Source organism: Oryx dammah, unplaced genomic scaffold (assembly GCF_014754425.2).
Source record: "Oryx dammah isolate SB20612 unplaced genomic scaffold, SCBI_Odam_1.1 HiC_scaffold_25, whole genome shotgun sequence".
Classification (NCBI taxonomy): domain Eukaryota; kingdom Metazoa; phylum Chordata; class Mammalia; order Artiodactyla; family Bovidae; genus Oryx; species Oryx dammah.
This window is the reverse complement of record NW_024070209.1, coordinates 9,710,136-9,736,033: the sequence shown is the minus strand read 5'-3', so window position 1 is coordinate 9,736,033 and position 25,898 is coordinate 9,710,136. Positions and strand designations below refer to the sequence as shown.

Below are 25,898 nucleotides of genomic sequence, written 5' to 3'. Positions count from 1 at the left end.
AATGGTCAGATAATTTGTCTACGGTCACACAGCTAATGAGAAGCTGAGTCAAGATTCAAACTCATAAATGCCAAAGGCGAGGCATCGGGGCTGCTGCACTTGTTCCATTATGTGTATACGTGCACACGTGAGCCTGTCCACTCAGCAACAGATCACGCCGCACATGCTCAGTTAAAGTTTTTTAAAATGGAGTTAGGGGTGGATGTCTGGCCTGGATTATAGGCAGGTGAATAAGCTTATTTTGGAGAACTAGGTATGCGGCCAGCTTTTTCTGTTCTTGTTGCTTTCCTGAGATTGGAGCATGGAGATCTCCCCTTGCCTCGTAGAGTTTGAACCCATCGCTATACTGTGTGGTAGATTCTACCGTGCTAATGGAGACAGCACGTAACATGTAAAAGGATGCTTTTACATGTTAGTTGCTCAGTCATGTCCAGCTCTTTGTGACCCAGTGGACTGTAACTCGCCAGGCTCCCCTGTCCATGGGATTCTCCAGGCAAGAATACTGGAGTGGGTTGCCATTCCCTCCTCCAGGGGATCTTCCCAACCCAGGGTTTGAACCTGCGTCTCCTGCATTGTAGGCAGATTCTTTACAGTCTGAGCCACAAGGGAAGCCCCAACTGTGTATTGGAATGTTTTATTCACTTAAGCAGAGCAGGTGACCCCTAGAGTACTGGAGACCAGACTGTAGGAAATGGGGTCCCTAGCCCCATCATTTCTCATTTCCTGAGTTGTCCATGGGCCAGCTTCTCACCCCAGCCTTGTTTCCCTTGTAAAACTAAGAGGTAGATCCAATAGTTCCGGTCTGTTCTACACATCCTGGAACTACTGTGTCACTGTGTGAAGTTCGTTGAATTACTGTAATGAAGGAAAGACCCGTAATGTCCATCAGTTGGACATTGGTCAGTCAATGCAGAAAACGGTCCTCTGTAACCCAGCATAAACCATGAGACAGTTTTATCTAAATTCATGTTAAGATCATATATATATGTGTGTGTGTGTGTACAGGTGTTTAAAGTCTTAAGGACATGTATTAAGCTATTGGTAGGGTTTGCCTGGACTGTGAGGCTGGCAGTGACTACATATACGTGTATATGACAACTCAGCAATTGTACTTCCAACTATACCTTAAACAAATTTCCATATGAACTCGAGGAGACATGCCTAAGAATGTTCATGGCAGTGCTGCTTGTAATAACTGTACTGGGGACCGTTTATAGACTGTGTGTAATGGGATACTATGCAGCATATTACCAAAAAAAAGTGTATAAATATGGATACATCTGAAAGGAAATGAATGAAAACAGCAGGACCTCACAGTAGTTGAATGTAATTAAAAAAAAAAAAATCCCTCCAAGCAATGCTATATGTTGCTCATGCACACATCCTAAAATTGTTAGGGTATAAACTGGAAAATGTACACTGGATAAATGATAGGGTTGCTTCTGGAGAGAAAGAAAATTGAACTGGGGAGGGGAGCATGAGGGAATATAACTGAACGTGGTCAACATGAAGGCTTTGGGTTTTATGTTTTGTTAATTGGGGGCTGTGAGTTCTAGAAGGTGGTAGAGAGAGGACTGCTAACTCTTCAGTCAATAAAACTTGTCAAAATGAAGATTCTTCTTTGTAAAGTGCTGAGAGAAGAAAGGAGGGAACGCTGTGTGCAGGACCGCTGCCTTTCTCCGGACGTGTCACGCAGCTGGTGAGGCTTGGCTGGCGCACCTGCTTGCCGGTCAAGGGTGCAAGCCAGACACTGTTGCTGCTGGTGGTGACTGTGCTTCTCTTCTGCTGAGGGCTAGAGGCCTTGCACAAGTGGTGCCTGATCCAGGCTAGCCTTCTTCTAGCACCTTGATCAGCCCTTTTCAGTGTTACTTTTCTAATCTGGGAAATTAAACCTCAGATCTAAAGCTGTGACCTAGAGGGACATAGTCAGTGGCTCTCTAACTTTTCTGGACTATATACTCACAGCAAGAAACTCATGCATAGGAATGTTGGTAGACAACTGAAACAAGTTTCAGGAATTAATGTTTATTCTTAAATGTGACACAGATCTATTATCTTATCTTACTTTAGAACTGTCTGTAATCAGGACTTAACTAATCTTTTTTCAGCTTGCAGTGTGAAAGCCATTATCTTAAATGCTCCTCACTCAGTTTTGTCCTGGTCAGGCCTTTGTAAAATTGGCTATTTCTTGCCAGGGGTGAGACATGGTTTCAGGGCAGTGTGTGGTAAGGGGCAAAGATTAGAATTCTAGGTTTAGAAGACTGTGAATTCAAGTTGTATGCTTTCGAGTAGTTCATTTATACCACAATCCTTCATTTTCTCATTTGTAAAAAGAAGCATCAGAGGGTTGGCTCTCAGAATTAAGGGGGAGTCAGTCACGTAACTTTCTCAGTGTGTTGTAAACCCAGTCATATGTAGCCACGACAGCAAGGTGCACACCCAGCACTGATTTTTGTTGCTCAGGGAACAGGTGTTAGGGTTCATCCCCATCATTGGTGGTCCTGCATTTTGGAGCATGGACTGAGTTCCAGCTTTCATAAGTCAGGTCTTAGCTATCTAATGGTAATTAGAGGCCTGGTAAGAGAATGTGGGAGAGACTTCAGGAAGTTTCAGGCCATTCATTTATGATGGAGGCCTCGATTACACACAAGAAAAAAGAACCTCTAAATTATTGTTTGAGTTCTTTGTGAGAAGGAAGGGAATGTCAACAGCCAGAACCCCGTGGCGGCTGACTCAAAAATATCTGAGCTTCATAGGTTGTGTAGACCATGCAGTGCAAAGAAACATAGTTGGGACAGATAAAAATGAAATATTTATAAATGATCCAAGGATATCTTTGTTGTTTTAGTTGCTAAGTTGTGTCTGACTCTTTTGGAACCCTGTGGATTGTGGTCTGCCCCTGGTGACTCAGTAGTAAAGAATCTGTCTGCCATGCAGGAGATGAAGGTTTGATCCTTGGGTTGGGAAGATGTCTTGATGGAAGAAATGGCAACACACTCCAGTATTCTTGCCTGGGAAATCCCATGGACAGAGGAGCCTGTCACGCTACAGTCCTTGAGGTCACACAACTTAGCAACTAAACAATAGCAAATATATCTTGCTTGGTGACTGAATTTGGTGTCAGCAGGATATATATATGAAAAATGCTCCTGATTTTTTTTTTTTTTCCCTCTAAGACAGTTTTAGGAAGTTGAAAGAACAATATAATGAACATCCATATACAGACTACCTACAGTCTACATTTATATTTTAACCAAATCTGTTTTATCACATTCCTCTATCCTTTTGTCTCTCAGTCTAGCTTGCTTTACTTGAGGCATTGCAAAGTGCATTGTAGAAATCAGTTCATTTCAACCCTAAAACCTCAGCGTGCTCATTATTAACTAGAGGTCAATGTTACTCTTTTATCTTTTGATGTAAAATTTCGTACGAGATGCAAACCTTAAATATCATATGATGAACTGACAAATACATACACCTATTTAATACAACATCTATCAGGATAGAAAACATTACCATCAGCCCAGAAGTTCCCTGGTGCACTTTCCCAGGCAGCTCCTGTCCCCAACCCCCAGAAGCAGTCCCTGTTTTAAATCCACATGTATTACTAGTTTTTCTTGTTTTAGAACTTCCCTTATATACAATCATACAGCAGTTACTCTTTATACAAGGCTTTATTTACCCATCATAATGCAGGCTTTATCCATGTTGTGTATATCAGTAGTTCCTTTTTGGTTGCTGATTCTCTAGTGTGATTGGAATCCTATATGACATGATTCTATGGACACCTGGGCTGTTTCCAATTTTCCCCTAGGGTGATGAAAGCTACTATAAACATTATTGCACAAGCCTCTATGTGGAAATGTTTCCATTTTCTTCCTTTTCTTGAGCAAACAACTAAGAGTGGAATTTCTGGATCATAGGGTTTGGGATGTGTTTAATTCATAAGAAACTCCTGGACCAAAATGGTTTGAATTTTGGTTTCCAAAATGGTTAAGTTATTTTATACTCCCACCAATGCTGTATGAGAGTTCCACTTGCCCCAATAATTATTGTCTGTAACTCCCTCTACCTGTTTTGCTTTTGGCAGTGCAGAGTTGAATAGAGAAAGTGTTTATTTATTTGTATCTGCCAGGAATCTCACCATCTTGAGCTCGCAGTAGGCAGCCCTAACCTAAGCTTGGCTGTGCATGTGACTGAGATAATAGCCCCAAATACAGCCCGATTGGGACCTACTACATGTCTCACAGGGATATGGTTTTCAGGAGCAGTTTTATCTTGAGAGGAAATGCAAGAATAATTGATATCATTTAATGATCACCCATGATGTCTGTTTATATAAACAATCTATTTTATGCTCCATGCAAAGTCTACAAGAGAGATATTCCCAATTTTAAAATAAGACAGCTAAGGCTAAAAGAGATTGCCAGAGTCACCTGAGTCCAGTTGATGACAGAATTGGACTTTAAGCACAGGTAGTCTTGACTCCAAGGCCACAAGATTCATGTTTACTTTGGCTCATGTTGCTGATCAGAAGTTTCTAAAGCAAATCAAATTATTAGCTTTTAAAATTGACCATAAACATGGATTTGCTTTGTACCATTATAATCAGAAGCTCAAGTAGAACTCAACTAAAAATCTACAAATATTCCAGCGTTCCAATTAATTATTTGTTAAATAATTTACATTTTTAGCAAGTTCTTTTTACCCCAGCATTCCAACTTAGAAACAAGCAATCTTTGTAGTGTGTCTTTATTGCCCTCCTTGTCTTGGCAAGTTTGTTTAGATACAAGCATGTCTTAAGGCAGAGTAGATGAGATGGTTGGATAGCATCACTGACTCAATGGACATGAACTTGGGCAACCTCTGGGAGATAGAGGGGGCAGGGAGGCCTGGGCTGCTGCTGTCCATGGAGTTGCAGAGTCGAACATGACTTAGCAACTGAACAACAACAAGGCAGAGTAAGATGAAGGTTTTGCTGTATTGATCTTTTGATACTTCCCCACTTACCTGAATTGTGAATTGCTTATTTGAGTATATCTCTACCCTCTGAAAAATTGAAAGTGTTAGTTGTTCAGTTGTTTCTGAATCTTTGCAAACCCATGGATTGTAACCTGCCAGATTCCTCTGTCCATAGAATCCTTCTCCAGGGGATCTTCTCAACCGAGGGATCAAACCTGGGTCTCCCGCATTGCAGGCAGATTCTTTACCATCTGAGCCACCAGGGAAGCTTCAAGAATATTGGAGTGCATAGCCATTCCCTTTTCCACGGGGTCTTCCTGACCCAGGGGTCAAACTCATGGCAGGCCAATTCTTTACTGTCTAAGCCATCCTCTAGCTAGACTTAATTCCCTCCAGAGCAGGGAATGATGATGATGATGAAGAAACTAGACTTAGATTAGGCAACTAATCTAAGTTGCGTGGTGAGCAGATGGAAGCATTGGGACTTGAACCAGCCAGCTGTGTTTCGATGCCTGGGCCATTAGGCATATTGCTAGTGCTGCATTCGCACTTATCTGCCCCCAGCATTGCCAGCACAATGCATTCATTCTTGTGTTAGTAACTTAGGCCTAGCTATTCAGTTCATTTAATAGAGTCCCCACTGAGTCTGGTCCTCTATGGGGCAGCAGTGTGCTGAACTACCTTGTGTCCCATCTTTGAAGAGTGGAAATTATCCTGGGGACATAAGGCTTGAACAGATGAAATGGTTACTCAATGATATGGGGTTACATAATGCAAGCACATGATGTGATAAAGAGAGACTAGACGTGATAGGGTGCATGGAAGCTGGCATGGAACCCTGTAAGGAGCTCTTATCTTGGTTACTCAGCATTGTATCAACAGCTGTGTAGTGAAGACATAGATCGATAGCTTTCATACATGCAGCTTAATAAGTGGATTTATATGGTACCTGCAATATAAAATGAAGGTTGTATTCATTAGCCTCCATATAGTCATATAATCATATAACTAGAGTTTATTAAACATTTACATGTGCCAGGCATTATGCCAAACACCTTACACCTTCATTGCATTGATCCTTGACCAAAAACTATATGTGCCTGCGTGTCTTTGTCCTTGTGTCCTAGGGACAGATGGGGAGGTCCTGGCTAGATAGGATATTATTACTATCCCTTTTTAACAGATGGTGAAATCCCAATGTCAGATTTCTGATAATTTGCTGAATTATATGGCTAATAAGATGGCTAAATGTTAAAATGGGATTTGAACCCAGATTGGCCTGCCTGAAAACCTTTACACACTCAATGCCTACACAGTATTGTAGCAATCACATTTTAATCCTTTGAACAGTGGTTTCATATCTGTGGAACTACTATAACAGCTCTGAATTCCTTAAGAGACATTTCCTGAGTATAAAAGTACCAGAGTGGTGCTTCCTGATGGTGTTTTGGGAGTTTTGTGGGGCACTTATAAGGTGTTATGTGCTCCAGGCCCCTTTAATTGGAGCAGGTTTATGTTTCTCTATTTGTACATTTTTGCATTCAGCATCCTGTTGGTGTGCTATAATGGAGTATCTGAAATCTTGGAACTTAAAAAGAGACTGCCAGATGTGGTAATGACTGTGGTGTTTCCAGGTATGTAGGAAATACGTGCCTTGAAACGTTTGTCTGGCAAAGTTGGTTTTGCCGGCTTACATATCCAAGACCTGGAAATTGAGTTGTCATCTCAATTGGAGTCCATGCCATACATTCTTAGAGTAGACTGTCACAGCACCATGCCACCTTCCAGGATCCTCAGAGCTCTGGGAACGCTGCATTGAAGCTACTTATTTAAAGAAGGCTTCTGGAGCTTGTGGTTCTGAAGAAGTCCATTTAGTCATCTGAGGAAGCCCCAGGGTCGGGAGGTGGGCCCAGTTTTCAGCCTTCACAAGGCAGGGCATTGCCACTTTTGAACACAGTTGCCTTTGACAAAAGGGTACTGCTACCTAAAAATTCAGAACAAAACCAGACCTGTTCTATTTGCAAGTCACCCTTTATGCACTGGTTGGCAAACTGCTCTGAGCTCCCTATGGGAAGGGCAGGTGGTGACCTATTTTAATTAGTGGCAAGTACCTAGTGATTGAAAATAAACTGTTGGGAAATTCAACTGGCTCTCACCCCTCACAAATTACGTGGACATTGGGAGTGGGTGGCTTGAACAATGCAGGAGGTATGGCCTGCTCAAACACATTACTGATGTCCCATCAGCCAAGATGATGGTGAGTATCACATTCAGGCCGTTAGTTACTCAGATGCCGTTGTAGTCCTCTTCAGCCTTTCCCTAGGATGGGTGAGTTCCCAGGAGAAATTGAAATCCCTTTATCTTGCTGACCTTATGTGTTTGATAAGAACCTCACTGAAAGTGGGGCTTCCCTGGTGGCTCAGACGGTAAAGAATCCATCTGCAATGCAGGAGACCTGGGTTTGATCCCTGAGTCAGGAAGAGCCCCTGCAGAAGGAAATGGTAACCCACTCCAATATTCTTGTCTAGGAAATCCAATGGACAGAAGAGCCTAGTGGGCCACAGTCTGTGAGGTCACGAAGAGTCGGACACAACTGAGTGACTAACACTCACTGAAAGTGGGCACAGTGGTAGTCCAGGATGGGGAATGAGTCAGCAAACAAACTCTGCCAGAGGGAACACCTTGAATCTTAAACCACTGGGCAGTTTGATGGAGGGTGGCAGGACCTAATACTCTATTGCTAGTTCCTTTTTTTTTTTTTATTGATTGATTTGTCCACATCAGGTCTCAATTGCGTCATGCAGGACCTTTCGCCGTGGTGCATGGACTCACTAGTTGTGGCCTTTGGGCTTCAGTAATTGTGGCATGCAAGCTCCCCAGCTGCGGTGCTTGGGCTCTGGAGTGCACGGGCTTGGTTGCCCCATGGGATGTGTGGGATCTTAGTTCCCTGACTAGGGATTGAACCTGCATGCCTTGCATTGCAGGACAGACTCAACCACTGGACCAGGGCTCAGGAGCAGGGAAGCCTGGCCTGTTCCTCTTCACTGTGAGTTATTTTCTTCTGATAGAGGGTTGTTACCCCTTCTTTTGTCTGTTTTTGGAGCGGCATGTTCTTAATTAGGAGGTCCTTCATCATAGAGGGCTTGGGGAGTGTCCAATAAGTTGGGAACAGGGGTTTGGTATAATTGTATGAGACAGCACCAATTTGCGGCTAGTGAAAACACCTGCCTCAGAAAGCTTTAGTAGGTCCTGGGTTCCTGTGAGGACAGGGGTGTGTCACCTCTCACCAGTGGATGTCTGTCTGCCACCTCCCACTCAGTTTTGAGATCATTAGGTCCAGAGGGATGGGCCAAGTTACTGATAGAGATAAGGGTGTTTTTGCTTTCTTTTTCCACACTTTATGGCTTAGTGCTTCCTTCCTGGACTCTGCATCAGGTAATCCTCAGCTTCAAGGAAGCAGTGCCATGAGAAATATGGGTGAGGTGCGTAGGAACCGGCGTGGGTGTTGGGGTCAGATGAACTTGGGGTCAAATCCAGCAGGCCTTTACCCCTGAATGATCTTAACAAGTGACTCAACTTCTGAGCCACACTCTCACTTCCCTTGCCACCCAGGCCAACTTAGAACCTGTGGCAACCTCTGTGTTTTACGCTTTTGGCATTGATAATGAAGAATCCCACCCTCCCACCCTTGCCCACCGCCCGCTTTTTTGGCCGTGCCACAAAGCTGGTGGGATCTTAGTTCTCCAACCAGGGACTGAACCCAGGCCCTCAGCAGCAAAAACTCAGAGCCCTAACTATTGGACCGCCAGGGGAGCCCCAGTAGTGAATAATTCCTTATTTGAGGATTTATAATTTTCTCATGAGCAGCCTCCTTGCTCACTACAACAGAAAACTTTGCTAGAAAACTAGACCTGAATTTAAATTTTGGTTTTAGTTTTTCTTGACTTGAGCCTTGGTTTTCTTATCTGGAAATGGGGGTCATTGATGATTAATGAGATTATGTTTATAAACATCATTTAACAAATTTCTCTTCTATTAAAAATATCGACATGTTGGGCCTTAAATTAACTGAATCTCCCCCACACCTCCCTCTGTCTTTTCATTGTTTTATTACCACAATAATTCAGATGCAAGTAGGGAAGTCTAAGCTGTGTCCCAGAGACCAGAGGTGAAGGCAAGGTTCTGGGCTTCAGTTTTTCGAAAAAGTCACATAAGAAAGTATAAGATGAATTTGATCTTTCAAATAAACCTATAGTAAAACCTTGCTTCTTTGATTTTTTTGTAGTGGTGGTGACACCATTTAGAAGTAACTGGAGAGGGAGACTTATAAAGGAGAGTGAATGCAAACATCCAACTGGAAAAAAAATTGCAGATATACAACCAATGAAACTATTCTTTTTAATATACAAAGAGCTCTTTTAAGTTATTAATAAAATAAAGAATATATATGTATAAAAGGCAAGACATGTGAGTAGAAAATTCACAGAAAAAAGAATTTGCACTGCCAATCAGTAATTCAAAATGTCTAAACTAACTTGGAGAAGGAAATGACAACCCACTCCAGTGTTCTTGCCTGGAGAATCCCAGGGACGGGGGAGCCTGGTGGGCTGCCATCTATGGGGTCGTACAGAGTCGGACATGACTAAAGCGACTTAGCAGCAGTAGCAGCAACCTAACTTGGAGAAGGAAATGGCAACCCACTCCAGTGTTCTTGCCTGGAGAATCCCAGGGACAGTGGAGCCTGGTGGGCTGCCGTCTATGGGGTCGCGCAGAGTCAGATACGACTGAAGCGACTTAGCAACAACAACCTACACAAAGGAAAGAAGTGAACAATTGTATGAGACATAGACATTGGTGACAGTGAAACCCATTTGTTGGTTTATCTGGAAAGAATTTTTAGGAAGATAATTTGGTGATATCTTTGGTTTTCCTGGTGGATCAGATGGTAAAGAATCTGCCTGCAATTCAGGAGACCCAGGTTTGATCCCTGGGTTGGGAAGATCCTCTGGAGAAGGAAATGGCTACCCATGCTATTATTCTTGCCTGGGAAGTCCCATGGACAGAAGAGCCTGATGGGCTACTGTCCATGGGGGTCGCAAAGAGTGGGACACGACTGAGTGACTAACATACTTAGCAGTTAAAAACATAAATCCTTAGAACCAGCAATTCAAATCTTTTTCATAGAAGGCATCAGCTAACAGTCTTCTCTTTTTTTTTTTTTTAATAATTTTATTTCTTTATTTTTGACTGTGCTGGGTCTTTGTTGCTGTGAGAGCTTTTCTCTAGCTGTAGCGAGCAGGGGCTACTCTCTAGTTGGGGTGTGGGGGCTTCTCTTGTTGCGGAGCCCGGGCTCTAAGTAAGGCATGCAGACTTCGGTAGTGGCAACACGTGGGCTTGGTAGCTGTGGCTCCCAGGCTTGAGAGCACAGGCTCCGTAGTTGTGGCATGGGGACTTCATTGCTCCGTGGCATGTGGGATCTTCCCGGACCAGGGATCAAACCCGTGTCTGCTGCGTTGGTGGTCAGATTCTTTACCACTGAGCCGCCAGAGAAACCCTGTTTGGTTTTTTGTTGTTGTTGTTTGTTATTTTTAGTATTTACGTATTTATTTGGCTGTGCTGATTCTTACCATGGCACATGGGATCTTTCAGTTGTGGCATGCGGGATCTTTAGCTGCAACATGTGGGATCTAGTTCCCTGACTAAGGATGGAACCTGGGCCCCCTGCATTGGGAGCATGAAGTCTTAGCCACTGGACCACCAGGGAAGTCCCTAGTCTTCCCTGTTTTTATAGTATAAATATATCTAAGGAAAGTCAGGTGACTCGGTGGGTAAAGAATCCACCTGCAATGCAGAAGTCATACGAGACGTGGATTCAGTCCTTGGGAAGATCCCCTGGAGGACGGCTTGGCAATCCACTCCAGAATTCTTGCCTGGAAAATCCCATGGACAGAGAGAGGAGCGTGGTGGGCTCCAGTCCACAGGGTCTCAAAGAGTCAGACATGACTGAAATGACTGAGCCCACGCTCAAGAAACATTAATAATGTTTGCTTTGGGGATGTGCAGAAGAAAAGAGATATCTGCTTTTCATTTTTTCCCACTTTTGTACGGTTTGAACATTTTAAAAATCAGATGTTAAAATTGTTTTCTAGACATAACAACTTGCTTAACAATAAAGTAAATCTTACCTCTGATCTTAGGATCTTAAATATTTTGTTTAACAAATGAACCGTCAATAAGCAAATGAAATATGAGATGTTTTCTTAATCCATTGCCTCATACACCAAATATAATCATTCAGCAGAATAATCTTGCTGGGCCTCACTGGGTCCTATGCCCTGTGGCTGTGTACTGAAGAAACCAGCTAGGCTGTAGTGGCCTTGTTCTCCGCTTTGCAGTTTTGCTGTTTGACAACGTTGCCCTGCTCACTTCAGCCTCCAGCCCGTCATCTCCTTGAGACCTAACACCATGCCTTCAATTAAGTTGCAGAGTTCTGATGGAGAGATATTTGAAGTTGATGTTGAAATTGCACAACAGTCTGTGACCATCAAGACTATGCTGGAAGATTTGGGAATGGATGATGGAGATGATGATGCAGTCCCCTTGCCAAATGTTAATGCAGCAATATTAAAAAAAGGTCATTCAGTGGTGCACCCACCACAAGGATGATCCTCCACCTCCTGAGGATGATGAGAACAAAGAAAAATGATCAGATGATATACCTATTTGGGATCAAGAATTCCTGAAAGTTGACCAAGGGACACTCTGAGCTTATATTGGCAGCAAACTACTTAGACATCAAAGGTTTGCTTGATGTTATCTGCAAGACTGTTGCTAATATGATCAAGGGCAAAACTCCTGAGGAGATTCGAAAGACATTCAATATCAAAAATGGTTTTACTGAAGAAGAGGAAGCCCATGTAACGCAAAGAGAACCAGTGGTGTGAGGTGAGGAGAAGTGAAATTTCGTGTCTAACGCTGTAACACTGTAAGGATTATTCCAACTACTAGTTGCACTGCTTTGTTTATAATTGTTAATATTAGAAAACCAGTCAACAAATGCAGCAGCAAGTCAATTGTATTAGCAGAATGTTGTCCTCATTACATGTGTAGTTTCAGTACAGTTCCCAAACTTAAGGCCCAGTTTCTTCTAGTATGATTGAAAATTTCTTTTCTTTGCTCTGAATAAAATTGAACTGTGGGTTCCTTATAGAAAGTGGCATTTTGGGCTTTCCCTTTTTGTAAAGCAATTTCTGCCTAGTTTATTGTCCAGTTAATTTTAGTTCCGTGACTTTTAAAGTTGGCATTGTAAATAAAGCTACTTGCAAAAAACCTTCAAAAAAAAAGAAAAAGAAACCAGCTATAGGTTTCTCCTGTAGGTTCTCCTGCCCCAGAACCTTGCTCCTGCCCAACCAGTCTGACTGTCTCAGACCCACAGATACCATCCCCTTTCATACCACATCACATACTCTCTGCTCTGGACTTCTAGGATGTCCTGGAAGGCAAACCGTGGTGGTAGGATTTGAGTCCGGAATAGAATAGGAGTAGGCGAGAATTAGAGGGGCTGAGAACTAGGAGAGAGGAGCTACATAATCAAAGAAGCAATGAGAGTGACAGCAGTAACTGCCTATCGACGGCTTACTGTGGACCTGTATATTCCGTTATAATGTGTTCTGTATTTTGTGTAAGCTCATGAGCCCTGGGAGAGTCAGCATTATGAGCCCCGTTCTGCAGGCGAGGTGACATGCTCAGAGAGTCCATACAGGTACTGAAGCAGCGAGCTGGAATTCAAAACAAAGCCTGCTGCTGCTCGGTGTAAGCAGCTCAGGCATAGTGGGGAGGTGGGCACTAGGGAAGGGGTCCATTCACTGTCTCAAAGGGTCACCTTACGATTTAGCTCCAGGCGTCATGATGCTGGGCCTGTCTCAGAGATATTGGACTCTGGAAGGACTGAAGTCTTCGGCTGTGTTAGCTGTGATTATGCGTGTTTGTGGAGGGGCATCAGGCAGGAGAGATGAAGAGGAATGTCTGATCTGGCGGAGTCTGGAAAGAACGACATTCCTTCTTGGGAATGAATTTATCAGCAGTACTTTATTATTTGTGATTTCCCTACAGTCCATCGGCAAATACTGCAAAACCACCATTCCTGATAGAGCTGTCCCCTCCAGTGAATCCGGCTGGGCTAGCCTTGAATCGTGACCAACCAGGGGCAGCCTCGGCCGCCTCAATCCCCCACGGTCGCCGATTCAGCAGATTCATATATCCTGGGCTGCAGAATGCTGAGGCAGGCGATTCATCTTTGATTTTCCTTTTCATCCCCCATGAGAGCCTCACATAGTTCTCCCTACAAACTGGCTGACGTCCCACTACCAGGGGAGGCTCAGAACTGGTATGCCTGGAAAAGTCAGCCATGACCACAAGGGGAGAGTCTCTCTAGATGGGGTTGAGGTTGCCCTAGTTATCTAGCAACGGTGGCTAAAGGGCTGGGGGACCACGAGATGCCATGGAAGGGACAGAAAATTAGTACTCCCTGAGGAGGTGTGCTGAAGTCACTGGCAAAGATTCTGGTCGCTTTTCTTAGACAAATTTCTTCAGTCTCGCCTCAGGATGTTGCTTTTACTTTTTTTCATTCTGAGACACAGCCCTGACGCTGGGCCTGGGAGACTCAAGTGTGAGTGTCAGGCTGTGTTTGCCAAGAGCCTGGATGGAAGGTTTCTAGTCCTTGTTGAATGTGTTCTGAGTTCTTGGTTTTGTGCTAGGTACTTGAGGCATGTTACTTGGTTTTCCCCTCACCTTAGCCACATCAGGTAGGAAGCTCCTGCTCTGGAGATGAAGCAGCTGAAGCTCAGAGGCTCAGGAATCTGCCATGTTCCCAGAGTGGCTGGAGTTCTGGTGTGGGTAATGTGGGCGCCAGAGCCAGTCTCCCTATGTATTGTTACCAGCAGACCAGGGTTGTGTGGAGGTAAGGCCCATGCAATCTCGGGGGCATGATGTCCACTTCAGGCGGCCCCTCTGGATGGGAGGGGCTGTGTTGGTGAGTGCCCTCAAGGAGCTGGGCAGAGGTTGGCTTTCCTCAGGACCAAATACTCCTTGCAGCTGAGAACATATGGGTCAGAATAAACTCTTTTTTCTCTTAGTCAGGGTGCTTCCCGGACCCTCTGATCCATTCTCCCTTACTTCAGGGGCAAGTCTCCCATCAGGAGAGGGGCTGAGTGTTGACAAACATGCCAATAAGTGAATCCCCACCCCCCACCCCGGAAATAATTTCAGAAGGCGTGTGGTGGGGCACTGGAAGACTGCTGGAGCAGGCCTGGTTGAGGAGGCTGCTCAGGGGACAAGTCCACCTTGTCCCGGTCCTGGCCTGCTGAACCCCAGCCCCGGCTCGGGCCTCCACACCTCTTCAGCACTTCCATTCTGCACCGCACAATGGCGTGTGTCCCCGCAGCCCCTGTTATCATCTGGAATCTGGATGTTTCCTGTTCTGCTCTGCTAATTTCCTGGAGGGACTGGACTGTGCCTTCCCGTGACACCTGGAACTCTTGACCCGCTTGTGTCTGTGGATTCTCCCTCTCTCCCCTCTCGCCCCTGCCCTGTGGCTTATCTGAGTGGCCGGACTCTTGTCTCATATACTCTTAGGTCAGCATTCTCTCACACTTGAGTAAGCCTGGGATTTTTTTTTGGCAGGGGGCACCTTCTAGACTTATTTACGAGGCCTCTTAACTTATAGTTAGCTGGATCCCATTCCACTCCCTCGTGTGACTCTCATTCCTGCTGAGGGATTTTACTGTCACTGTGTACAAACATTAAAGACTACATTTTGTTCAAAGATCACAATTTGGCAAAAGGCCCAGGGGGGCCACAAGCTTGTAGCAGTGTATTGGGTGTCCTGGGGGCATGAAGAACAAAACCGAGGCCTGGTCTCTTGATGCAGGGCTTGATGGGCCCTGTGAGCTCAGGGGGGACTTGGGTGAAAGCCCTTGGGAAATAGTCAGCTTTTGTGAGGGGGTGGGCACCCTATCATTGGATAGGAAAGTGATTCTTCGTGTGTATCCTAAAAGTAATATACAAGTGCTTAGCATTAAGAAGAATAAGGCAATACATAAAAGTGTGTAGAAAAAAGTGAGACCCACTTTTTTCACCCACATCTCATCATCCAGAGATGACCAGTGTTTATGGCAGGATTCTTGGGTTTTAAGTTTTGGTCTCTGTGAAACAGTTGCGCCTTGTCTTTCCTGAACTAACAGTGGCCCTTCTCTCTGCAGAACATGGAGAGTTCCTGGCTCTGGACCTTGGAGGGACCAACTTCCGTGTGCTTTGGGTAAGAGTAACAGACAATGGACTCCAGAAGGTTGAGATGGAGAACCAGATCTATGCCATCCCCGAGGACATCATGCGAGGCAGTGGCACCCAGGTATGACGGCCACTGGGGCTCTGGGCCCTACAGGAGCAGATAATGCTCCTTCTCTGTGGTCTTGGAGGGAGGAGACCTTGACTCCCCTCTTTGCCGGGTGATGCCCCTCAACGCCTGGAGGCTAGGTGGGGGCCTCCATCAGCAGAGGTACATGTGGCCAGAGAGCATATACACGAGACCCCAGGGTCTGGATGTGCTTTAGTGGGAGGGATTTTCACTTTCTGTCTCATCTGAGCTCTGCTTGCATGCACTGGGGAGTCTGATGTCAGGAGGCTGGGCCAGTACACCTGGATACCTATGGTTAGTGGTGTCATTGAATAGCAAGTCAGGAGAATACATAATTGTGGCTTGACACTGCCACCTGTCACGGTGATTGTTCTGACACACCATTGTTAGCATAGCAAAACGTGAAATGGAACATGCTTCTTAACCTTTTTGGTTATTTGCTCTCCCCCTTTGACATTCTAAAACAGAAGAGGTTTTACACACAGGGATGGGAGCCTGTTGGAAAAAAATCCAGCTTTGGGGTGTCTCTTCTACCTGGTGCTGCAGTGGGCTCTGTGTACTTCCACACTGGCCCCAAATCATGCTAAGTTATCCCCACATCTCTGTGACCCCAAGTCATGTTTTGTACTCAGCACATACAATAGAAAGAGTGGATGGAGAAGAAATGTGAAATCCAAGTAAGAGTCATCTCAGTAATAGCTAGAAGAGAACAAGCAAGGATGGACTTGCCATCACGATAGTGTCTGAACATTGAGCAGCTACTGTGTACTCCGTGTGTGTTGAGCAGCTACTGTGTACTCGGTCACGGATCCTTGCTGGTAATCAAAGTCCTGGTCTACCCTTTCAGTTCTTCAGATCCGACTGGGCCACCAAGACACACACATCGGCCCACCGGAAGTAACACACGTTTGTGTGGATTTCCTTCTTTTATCCTCACACTAGCCCTAAGGCTGGGTGCTTCTATTCTGTCCACTTTTAGATGTGGAACTGGGCTTTGAAGCATTGAGCCCAGTTGCCATTTCAGGGGAGGGAGGGGCCAGAGGCAAGGGACAAAGCCAGATCCAAACGACCAGAGCCTGTGTTTGTCCGGCCCTAGGAGGCTCCATCCGCTTTTCAGACCCCGTGATGTGGTCTGTGGGAATGGTGCTTCCTGGAATTAGGCAGTATGGTGGTCTAGGGTCTCTACTACCTGCCCCTGCTTCCAGAGTAGAAAGCGCTCCCCAAAGGGGCTAGTGCTGACTCTTGGTGGCTCTCCCTCTCAACAGTTCCCTCAGAAGAGCCTTCCTACAGAGGGCACTCATTGCTACCACAGCAGAAATATCTGGTTGGTTGGTGGGTGATAGCCACAGGTTCAGCCATTGTTCTGTTTTTCGGTATCCAAGGACAATGGTATCCCCTTTCACCTGCTCTGCACAAGCTTCCTTGGGATGTTCTTTCTGCTCCTACTCTAGCTGTTCATGGAGAGGAATCACCAAAGACATTCCTGGATACTCGCACAGCTATAGGGATCACTCTTGAGTGCTGGCTATTCCTGCTGTGTTTATTATACCTAATATGTACTCAACAAAAGTGTGAATGGAGGAGGTGATATCTAAGTAAGGGGCCTACCTTGCATGGTCATCTCTTGAGCTTGGAAGAGGTAGAAACTTCTCCCTTCTAATGCACTGTTCTTCCCACCACAGCAGACCACCTCCTGGGAAGGGAATTTCAGACAATGAGCAGGACATGTAGGGGAGAGAGTTTTAGACCCTTTGTGTGTCCTTGGGGATGGCCCTGAGGGAAAACCTGCTTTCCTTGTTTTAATGCTGGGGTTGGGCAAGGGAGTCTCTGGGACTGTGTAGGATTTGGTCATCTAGCTCCAAAATACAGAAACAAAATGTGTTAGTCCAGTGAATCTATGAAGCCCATCTGAAAGAAATTATGACTCGATTGCAATATAAATGCTTCCAGTAGATTAAAAAAAATTCTATATAAAAATGAAACAAAGACAGGTGCTCGGATTCATGTTGATGTATGGCAAAACCAATACAGTATTGTAAAGTAAAAAAAAAATTAGAAAAATAAATAAATAAAAATTAAAAAAAAAAAAAAGAAAATATAGATGCTCATTCATCCCAAGGAAGGGAAAGAATGCTATCATTGTAAAAACTGCAGAAAACTGGGATGACCCAGTGGGATGGGATGGGGAGGGAGGTGGGAGGGGGGTTCAGGATGGGGAACACATGTACACCTGTGGCAGATTCATGTCAATGTATGGCAAAACCAATACAATATTGTAAAGTAATTAGCCTCCAATTTAAATAAATTTATATTTTTAAAAAACTGCAGAAAACACTTGGTAAAAAATTGGAAGGAAAGTCATAGTGGCTATTTTGGTGGTAGAATTATTGGTGCTTTTCCCCCCTATCTTTTCCTTTTTCTTTCTTTCTTTTTAAGATATTATCTATCAACCTTTAATTATAGGAAAATAATGGATTTAAAGAATAAAATTTAGTTAAAACCATGACCAAATCACCATACTCAAAACTTGCAAAGGTTTTTGAAGATCTGTGAACCCAGGTAGTATGAGTCCTGGACAAAGTCTGTCTCATGGCCCATGAACTTCCACTTGGGAACAGTGAATTACGAATTGTAATAGCAGCCAGTTTAGATTTTTTAGTGTTTCCTGTGAGAAGGGGAGTGAGCAGATTCTCAGACCAATAATGGAAAGAAAGCCTTTCTCCCTTCATAAAATAATGCCCTTTGAGCCTTTTTATGGCAGAAAAGTGTTAGCTCTTTCTCCCAGTATCTTATCGTTAGATCAGCAGCTAACAGAAAAGGAGATAGTCTTCCTTCAATGGAAGCAGATGGTCTCCTCCTCCCCTCTTTTAAAGCGCTGCAGGTTCTAACCCAACACTGTGCAATAGAACTTTTCATGTGGTAGAACTGTTTAGTATCTGTCCTGTACTGTGAGGCAGCCGCTAGCTACTTGCAGGATTGAGCACTTGCAAATGACTAGTACTCTTGCCTGGAAAATCCCATGGACGGAGAAGCCTGGTGGGCTGCAGTCCATGGGTTTGCTGAGGGTCGGACACTGAGCAACTTCACTTTCGCTTTTCACTTTCATGCATTGGAGAAGGAAATGGCAACCCACTCCAGTGTTCTTGCCTGGAGAATCCCAGGGACTGGGGAGCCTGGTGGCCTGCTGTCTATGGGGTTGCACAGAGCTGGACACGACTGAAGCGACTTAGCAGCAGCAGCAGCAGTGTGATTGAGGAAGTGACTTTTTAAAAATTCTAATTAATTGAAATAGCTACAGATGGCTAGTGGCTACTGTATTGGGTAACACATTATCTAATGCCTCTTCACTGCCTCTTTGTTTTTTTTCCTGCCTACCCCTGTTGGTAGTGCAATTGGAAAGAGCAATGATCAGGGTTGGGAGAGGGGAAACCATTTCTCTTTCTTCAAACCCTCCCCCTATCTCTGATGATTGGCCTTATCTCTTTGCACAGCTTCTGTAACTTCCTTTTTTTGGGTCAAACTATTGTACTAAAGATAATTTTGATTAGAGTACCAGGAAGAGGGTACTGGGAATTTGTTTAACCCTATTGTAAATTGTGTCACTGATCAGCTTGCCAACAGAACAGAACTTGCTGAATATCTATCCAGAAACCCTATTTCCACACTAAAATCCTTGATTTCTGCTCAAGGGTGTTGGCACTTAGGCACTGGGGATCTTCTTAGTGAGAGAGCCCTGTCATTACCCAGCATGTACTCTTGAGAAAGTTTTGGTTTGGAAATTGAGTGTTTCAGTATTACCTGAGGTTAATTTTACACATGATCAGACAGAGACAGGATCCACTGGGAAGTTCAGTTAGAGCCAGACCCCTTCTAGAAGGAGCTGGCCTTGTCTTTCCAGATTCTTCCCACTGACTGAGCATACCCCAGACATCTGGGGGGCCAGTGCCACTCTTCACCTACCCTGTCATCCCAAGTCTCTCAGTCCCTTTGTAAATGCAAATACTTTTGGTAGTGTAGTGCAGTGGTTCTCAAACCACTGCTTTAGGATTACTTTGAAGGCTCTGCAAACACCTTCTGATTCAGGAGGTTTAAATCCTGACTTGATGATGATGATGATGCTGTGGACTACACTTTGGGAATCCCTGGAGGAGTGGAATCTTCCTTGCTTCTGCCTGGAAGAGAAAAGAAACATTGTTTCCTTTTGCCTCCGTTGGCTTTTAGATTTTGCCATCTGGTCAACCTGGCTCTTGGACTCTGCTCAGTCTTTTGGACTTTTGCTTACTTTTTGCACCAGGTTGTTCCTAGCCTCAGCCTCTGTGTCAAAGGGGTCACCAATTTCTCTTTGAGGATTTTGAATGGGGAAAAAGGAAGCCAAGGGGCTACAGGCTTTGGGACAAATTGAAAGTGGATAATTTCTTAGGCTTACAAGTTTTCTTAGGAGCTTTGGATCCTGCTTACAATAGTTATATTGTGAGGCTGCCCATCCACAAACCCTGTTTCTTTTTCAGTGATCTTTGTGAACTCACTTAGGTTCTCATATTGAAGTTAGAAAACAAAGATAACTTCTTGGAATTGCCCCCCAGAAGACTGGTTTTCTAGAATGGAGGAAAGATCGAAAAGTTACTTTTGTTAAGTTCATTTATAGAATGCCCACAGAGAATGTCCCCTCCCCTCCCCCAGTCACAAGAGACCAGGTTGCCAAAATACTTTTTGGCAGTCAGATGGGTTGCCCTTTCTGGTAAGATAATCAGCTGTGCATCCTTGTCAAGGGAGGTTCTGACAGAGACACTAAAGGGTACTCTGTTCCTAGGGCTTGCGATGACTTTCTGATTAGCTTTGGCTGCGATTTTTCCCTGCCTAATGTGGTTATTTTGATAACCCCATTGTGGTTTGGATAAATGGTCTAAGTGGAAGACAGAATTTAATAATCACTGCTGCTGCTGCTGCTAAGTTGCTTCAGTCGTGTCTGACTCTGTGCGACCCCATAGACGGCAGCCCACCAGGCTCTCCTGTCCCTGGGATTCTCCAGGCAAAAACACTGGAGTGGGTTGCCATTTCCTTCTCCAATGCATGAAGGTGAAAGGTGAAAGTGAAGTCACTCAGTCGTGTCCAATTCTTCTAACTAGTGTTAAGTCCTTATATGTGTTGACTTATTTAATCCATTTGGTAACTTGTGAGCAGGTCCAGTTATCACCCCTATTTTATAGATGAACAAACTAAAACTCCAGAAGGGATACATATCTTGCATGTACTCAGCCATGCTAGTTCCTTTCTGAGCCCAAAGTCCATGCTCTTAATCTCTATGCCTTTCTGCCTCCCTGCTCATCTTCCTGTGTTGTCTGCCCTTAGCTGTTTGATCACATTGCTGAATGCCTGGCCAACTTCATGGATAAGCTACAAATCAAAGATAAGAAGCTCCCTTTGGGTTTTACCTTCTCATTCCCCTGCCTCCAAACAAAACTAGACGAGGTAAGATGAATCCTTCAGGCATTTTTGTTGCTTCATTCTTTGGACTGGGAGGACTGGAAAGAACTCTGAGCCACTTGCTACTGTGGTGATGGAACTTGCTCTGATGGATTGCATGGACAATGTTTGAGTATTGGGAGATCTGTCCTTCTAGGAGAGTGTGTGTAGGTGTATGTGAGAGGGATGGTAAAGAGGTATTGGAGAAGTGGGGAGTCTTAATCACTGTCCCCTCAGATGACTAAATGCAGACCGACATACATTGCACATTATCCTTATCCCTCTTAGGGAAACGGGAGTGAGAAATTAGTCAGGGACTCCTTTGTTCTAAAGTGTCATAATAAACATCCTTGAAAGTTTGCAATATTAGGATACAAGAATCTTATTTTGGCGGTTCTACAGCCTGCTTTTTGGGGATAGTAAATCATTCATTTAACCTCCTTACTTGGTCTCTGACATAGTCTCTCCTCCGTAGGCTAATAAGGAAGACCTGTATAAATTCAGTCATGACTTTAGTTTAGCCCCATGGCAGAGGTCTCCTAATGATGAGGAGTACGGACTGAGTGCTGTGGGAAATCAATATTCTTGGTCCTTTTCCAGAGTTTCCTGGTCTCATGGACCAAGGGGTTCAAGTCCAGTGGTGTGGAAGGGAAAGATGTGGTCACTTTGATCCGGAAGGCCATCCAGAGGAGAGGGGTGAGTAGGGGCAGCAGAGGGAGATGCAGGGCCTTGGGGTCTGGAGGCCCTTTGCATTCTTTTGAGTCCACTCTGAAGTCTTGCCTTGTCTGTCCTCAAACTGGCATGAGCATTTTTTGTGGGTCTTAAGGAGAGGTTTTCTCTTCTTCTCTGTTATGTCACCCCAAAATCTTCGGGGTTTTTTTCTCAATTTTATTGAGAGTTAGCTCCCAATAAAGTGTAAGTTTAAGGTCTGCTGCATAATGACACGTCTATATATTGAGTGACAACTAGCACACCAGTGATCTTATATATGATCAGATGCCTCTGGGGGTCTTTAGATTAGCATGATGGACAACTAATCTTAGCCTTGGTGAAAGAAAAACCCTCATTTTCAAATGAGAAGTTTGGGATTTATGTTGGCATCCGGGTGGAATAGGGCAGAGAAAGGACATGATAAAGGTCTAGTCACAGAAGGGCAAGACCTACAGGGAGGGAGGGACAGATAGAGAAAGGAAAGAGGAAAGAGAATGAGAAGAAGACAATGATAACAAGACAGGCTCTTGTTCGCGTACTAATGTGAACTAGACTGCAGGCCTGCTGTGAGGGAAGTCCTCTGTGATGAAGACCAGTGGGGTGGGAAGTGAGATGCTGTCGTCAGACTGGATCTGGACCCAACTTCAGCTCTAGCCCTGCACTTGAGCCGTGTGTCTTATTACTCTTCATCTTCACATCTGTAGTCTTTCTGTGACAGTGAAAGTTAGAGTCCCCCTTTTATCCCTGCAGGACTTTGATATTGATATTGTGGCTGTGGTGAATGATACCGTTGGGACCATGATGACCTGTGGCTATGATGACCAGAACTGTGAGATTGGTCTCATTGTGGGTACGTGAACACTGCATGTGAGCATTGTGGGTGTGTGAACACAGTGCTGGCCAATGGATGGCGGGTGTGGGCTGCAAAGAGAGGAGGAGTCCATGGCCTGGATCTTCCTTTGTACTTCCTGTTAGAAGATAATGGTGTGGTCACTTTTGAGGGCTAAGCCTGGACTTGAGGAGTTGTGGGTGGTAGCGGGTAGTATGTCGAGATGCCCCAGGAGCCTCCAGGAAGGAATCCCATTCACACTGAGCGGTCTGAGGACAGAGTTTTAAGAGGGAGATGGGGGCTGGGGGCTGGGGGAGGACAGTGTGAGTGGGTGCTGAGCATTCTCTTGTTTTGTCCAGGCACGGGCAGCAACGCCTGCTACATGGAAGAGATGCGCCACATCGACACGGTGGAAGGCGATGAGGGCCGGATGTGTATCAATATGGAGTGGGGGGCCTTTGGGGATGACGGCGCGCTTGATGACATCCGTACGGAGTTTGATCAGGAGATCGACATGGGCTCTCTGAACCCTGGGAAGCAACTGTGAGCGGCCTCAAGGGTTGGGCTCAGGAGCTGAGGTGGCAGCTGGCCAGGGCTAGGGGGTGGTTCTTATTTTTACTTTACATACAGCCCCTAAAGTTACCAAGGCACCCACTGCTTATGGAAATGTGCTTATTACATATACTGTGACTATCAGTTGCTGAGAGCTGTCTGCAAAAGATAGAGCAAGTGGAAAAACCAGATTACGGCTAATAATTTGACTCTCAAGAGTGGTCATTTTAGAAGATTGTATTCTAAGCATGCTGCCCTGTTCTTTCTCTCTGCCTTCAGTCTGTACGTTGTCCACAGAAACAATTTGTGCACCACATAAGAAAAGCCATGTTGAGATAGCAAAGATAAGGGATCTGAAACCTCATTTCATAGCTTCCACCTCTGTCACTGCCTAGGGCATGAGGCTGAGAGTTGGCTCCTAATTGCTGCCTATTATGAGCTAGGCTGAGCTGCAAGAGTGCCAGGGCCTCTTGCTATAGCTGTAGGCAGACTCAGGCCTGTAGAAAAGTTGCTTAAGGAGCCCCTTTGGCTGCCTTCTCTGGACCTGTGGGCCAACCAGGGTCCTTGAGTGGACTGGAGGAGGGGCTCTAACTTTTTTAACGGCCCCTGGATATTATGTTCTCCAATCTGGTCAGACTTAGATTTTGGTTACTTCTGACTCTTAGAAAACGTTATTTCAATCTCACAAACATTTGCCTAATGTCCTTATTAAAGATCTTGAAACAGGGATTGCTGCAACCTCTAAAGACAATTACAAAACATTTTGAGCAATCAAGTCCTCTCGCCTTTTTTTTGAGCCTTGCGGGATCTTAGTTCCCTGGCCAGGGACTGAACCAGGGCCCTCAGCCCAGAAAGCTCAGAGTTTCAACAACTGTACTGCCAGGGAATTCCTAGGCCCTCTATGGTCTCATTGGTGCTGTGACTGTTGTAGGAAATCTGGTACTTATCCCTGCTTGGAGAGGAAAATCCAACCTTATAAACCAGCTTTATAGGAGAATCTTCTGTTCTACAGGGAGGTGTCCTTGCTTCCTCAAAGCCCAGCTTATTTAAGTCACAAGCTTCTCTCACATGTTGAAAAGTGAGTGAGTCCATTCATAGAGTACTGGCTGTGTCTGCCACGGCTGGTGAGAAATTCATGGACTGAAAAAACTGCTCAACAAACAAACAAACAAAAAAGGCTGGGGGGACATATTGCCAATGCATCAGCTGTCCCTGAAGTTATTGCTGGGCTTGAATACGAACTTTTTTCTCACTCGTTATATTTCGAAATAAACGTGTTCCAAACACTGACGGAAACAAAGTGCTTTTAAAACCTGAGATAAAAACCTTTACCACTCATACTTCAGAGCCCCACTGGCCCCCTCCATTATCTCTCACAGAACCAGCTATTTTGGAGAAGGTACAGAAGTAGACATGTGAGTTCCTTGCTGCCGAAGCTGGGCTGCCTCTCAGGCAGCGTGCCTGTGCTCGTGCTTAAACATTTTCAACATATCTCCTGCTCAAGCAGTTTTGCCAGCTCTCCACTTAGCTCTAGTTCTGCCATACCTGTTTGTGGGTCTTGGGCAAGTCACTTCCTGAGGGCCCGGCTTCTTCTCTTGTAGTTTGCACCAGGTGACTTCGGAATTTCTTCCACACCCTGCTCTGGGCCTTCTCTGAAGGCCCTGTGTGGGACCTAGATCCTTTCTAAGATACCATGAAAGGACCTTTTTTTTTTTTTTTGGCTAGAAAGAATTGCAAGGGCTTGGTTTCGCCTGTCATATATCTAAGCCAGAAAGACTGTCTTATAAAGAAAACAGTGTCACCTAGTGTTGAAAAAATAAATTACCCTACTTCCCTCTCGGCTATCTTGTCACCTTCCTGCTCAGAAACTGCCAACATGTCTCACTTCCAGATTCCCCAAACCATGTGACACTTAGAGCTCCTTCTCATTTGTCCCTATTCTTGCCCAATCCCCCTTCCATCCCACGTTGTTCTGTTTTCTCAGGAAGCCACAAATGGCCTGCAAGGGGAAGGAAGTCTGAGGTGATGAGTTGCTAGCCCTGTGCTCCCAAATTTAATTAGAGTGACCTGTGGGTTTTTTTTTTTTTTTTCCTGCTTGAGATAAATACTGAGGTTTTGCATAAGAATTCATTTTAAAAGAGCATTTCCTTGCTAGAGAAAAAGTTTATTAAAAATTGTTACCCTACCACATAACCCACTTCACCTCAAATTCAAGCTTTGGTAGAGTGTCCCACACTCCTTGGATGTTTGATTTGGCTGCTAAAGGACCCTCCTTCATAGTTCGAGGCCCACTTGCCTGCAGAGACAGCCTAAGCTCCCAGTGCCTCCAACCCCATTTGTACCCAGCTGTCACTTCTCTACACATCTCACTCCTAGTCAGTGCCACACAAGTTTGCACTTCGTTCTGCATAGGAACCATGTGTGCATGCCGCTTCCACAAGGACGTGTCAAATTTACTGGCAGCAGAGACTTATTTTCTTGCTGTATCTCTCTCTGCAGATTTGAGAAGATGATCAGTGGAATGTACATGGGGGAACTGGTGAGGCTCATCCTGGTGAAGATGGCCAAGGAGGAGCTGCTTTTTGGGGGGGAAGCTCAGCCCTGAACTTCTTGCCACAGGCCATTTTGAGACCAAAGATGTTTCAGATATTGAAGGGTAAGCTTTGGATCCTTCTCTGTTTGCTGGGACCTCAGAAGGGTGGACAGATGGCTGGGGAATGAGGAAGAAGCTCAGGCTGTTGACCCTTCAGATGTGGACAGCAGGAGGCCTTGGTCTCTCATGGCAGGCCTATGGCTTGATGTCACTTGCCAGATATTTTCCACTTGTGTCTGTTTTGAATGTGCCGACTACCAGAGTGACTCATGGTGCTGGGGAGAGCTGGCCCCCATGCAAGGACTTTCACTTTTGCACTCGAGTTCCTGCCTGGCACAGAGACCTCAGCTTTATGCTGGAGGCTCCCTGTGGAC

At 45.0% G+C, this 25,898-nt stretch overlaps 1 protein-coding gene and 1 pseudogene across 1 annotated transcript in view; both read left to right on the top strand.

Moving 5' to 3' along the window:
• HK2 (hexokinase 2) overlaps nucleotides 1–25,898 on the top strand; it is a 70,050-nt gene that overhangs the window by 26,774 nt on the left and 17,378 nt on the right. The window contains 7 exon segments of the mRNA XM_040223839.1: nucleotides 15,222–15,370; nucleotides 20,726–20,845; nucleotides 21,440–21,535; nucleotides 22,301–22,400; nucleotides 22,739–22,922; nucleotides 25,431–25,515; nucleotides 25,517–25,587. Of these exon segments, the coding sequence (XP_040079773.1) occupies nucleotides 15,222–15,370; nucleotides 20,726–20,845; nucleotides 21,440–21,535; nucleotides 22,301–22,400; nucleotides 22,739–22,922; nucleotides 25,431–25,515; nucleotides 25,517–25,587 (805 nt within the window).
• LOC120851768 lies at nucleotides 11,319–11,943 on the top strand (annotated as a pseudogene).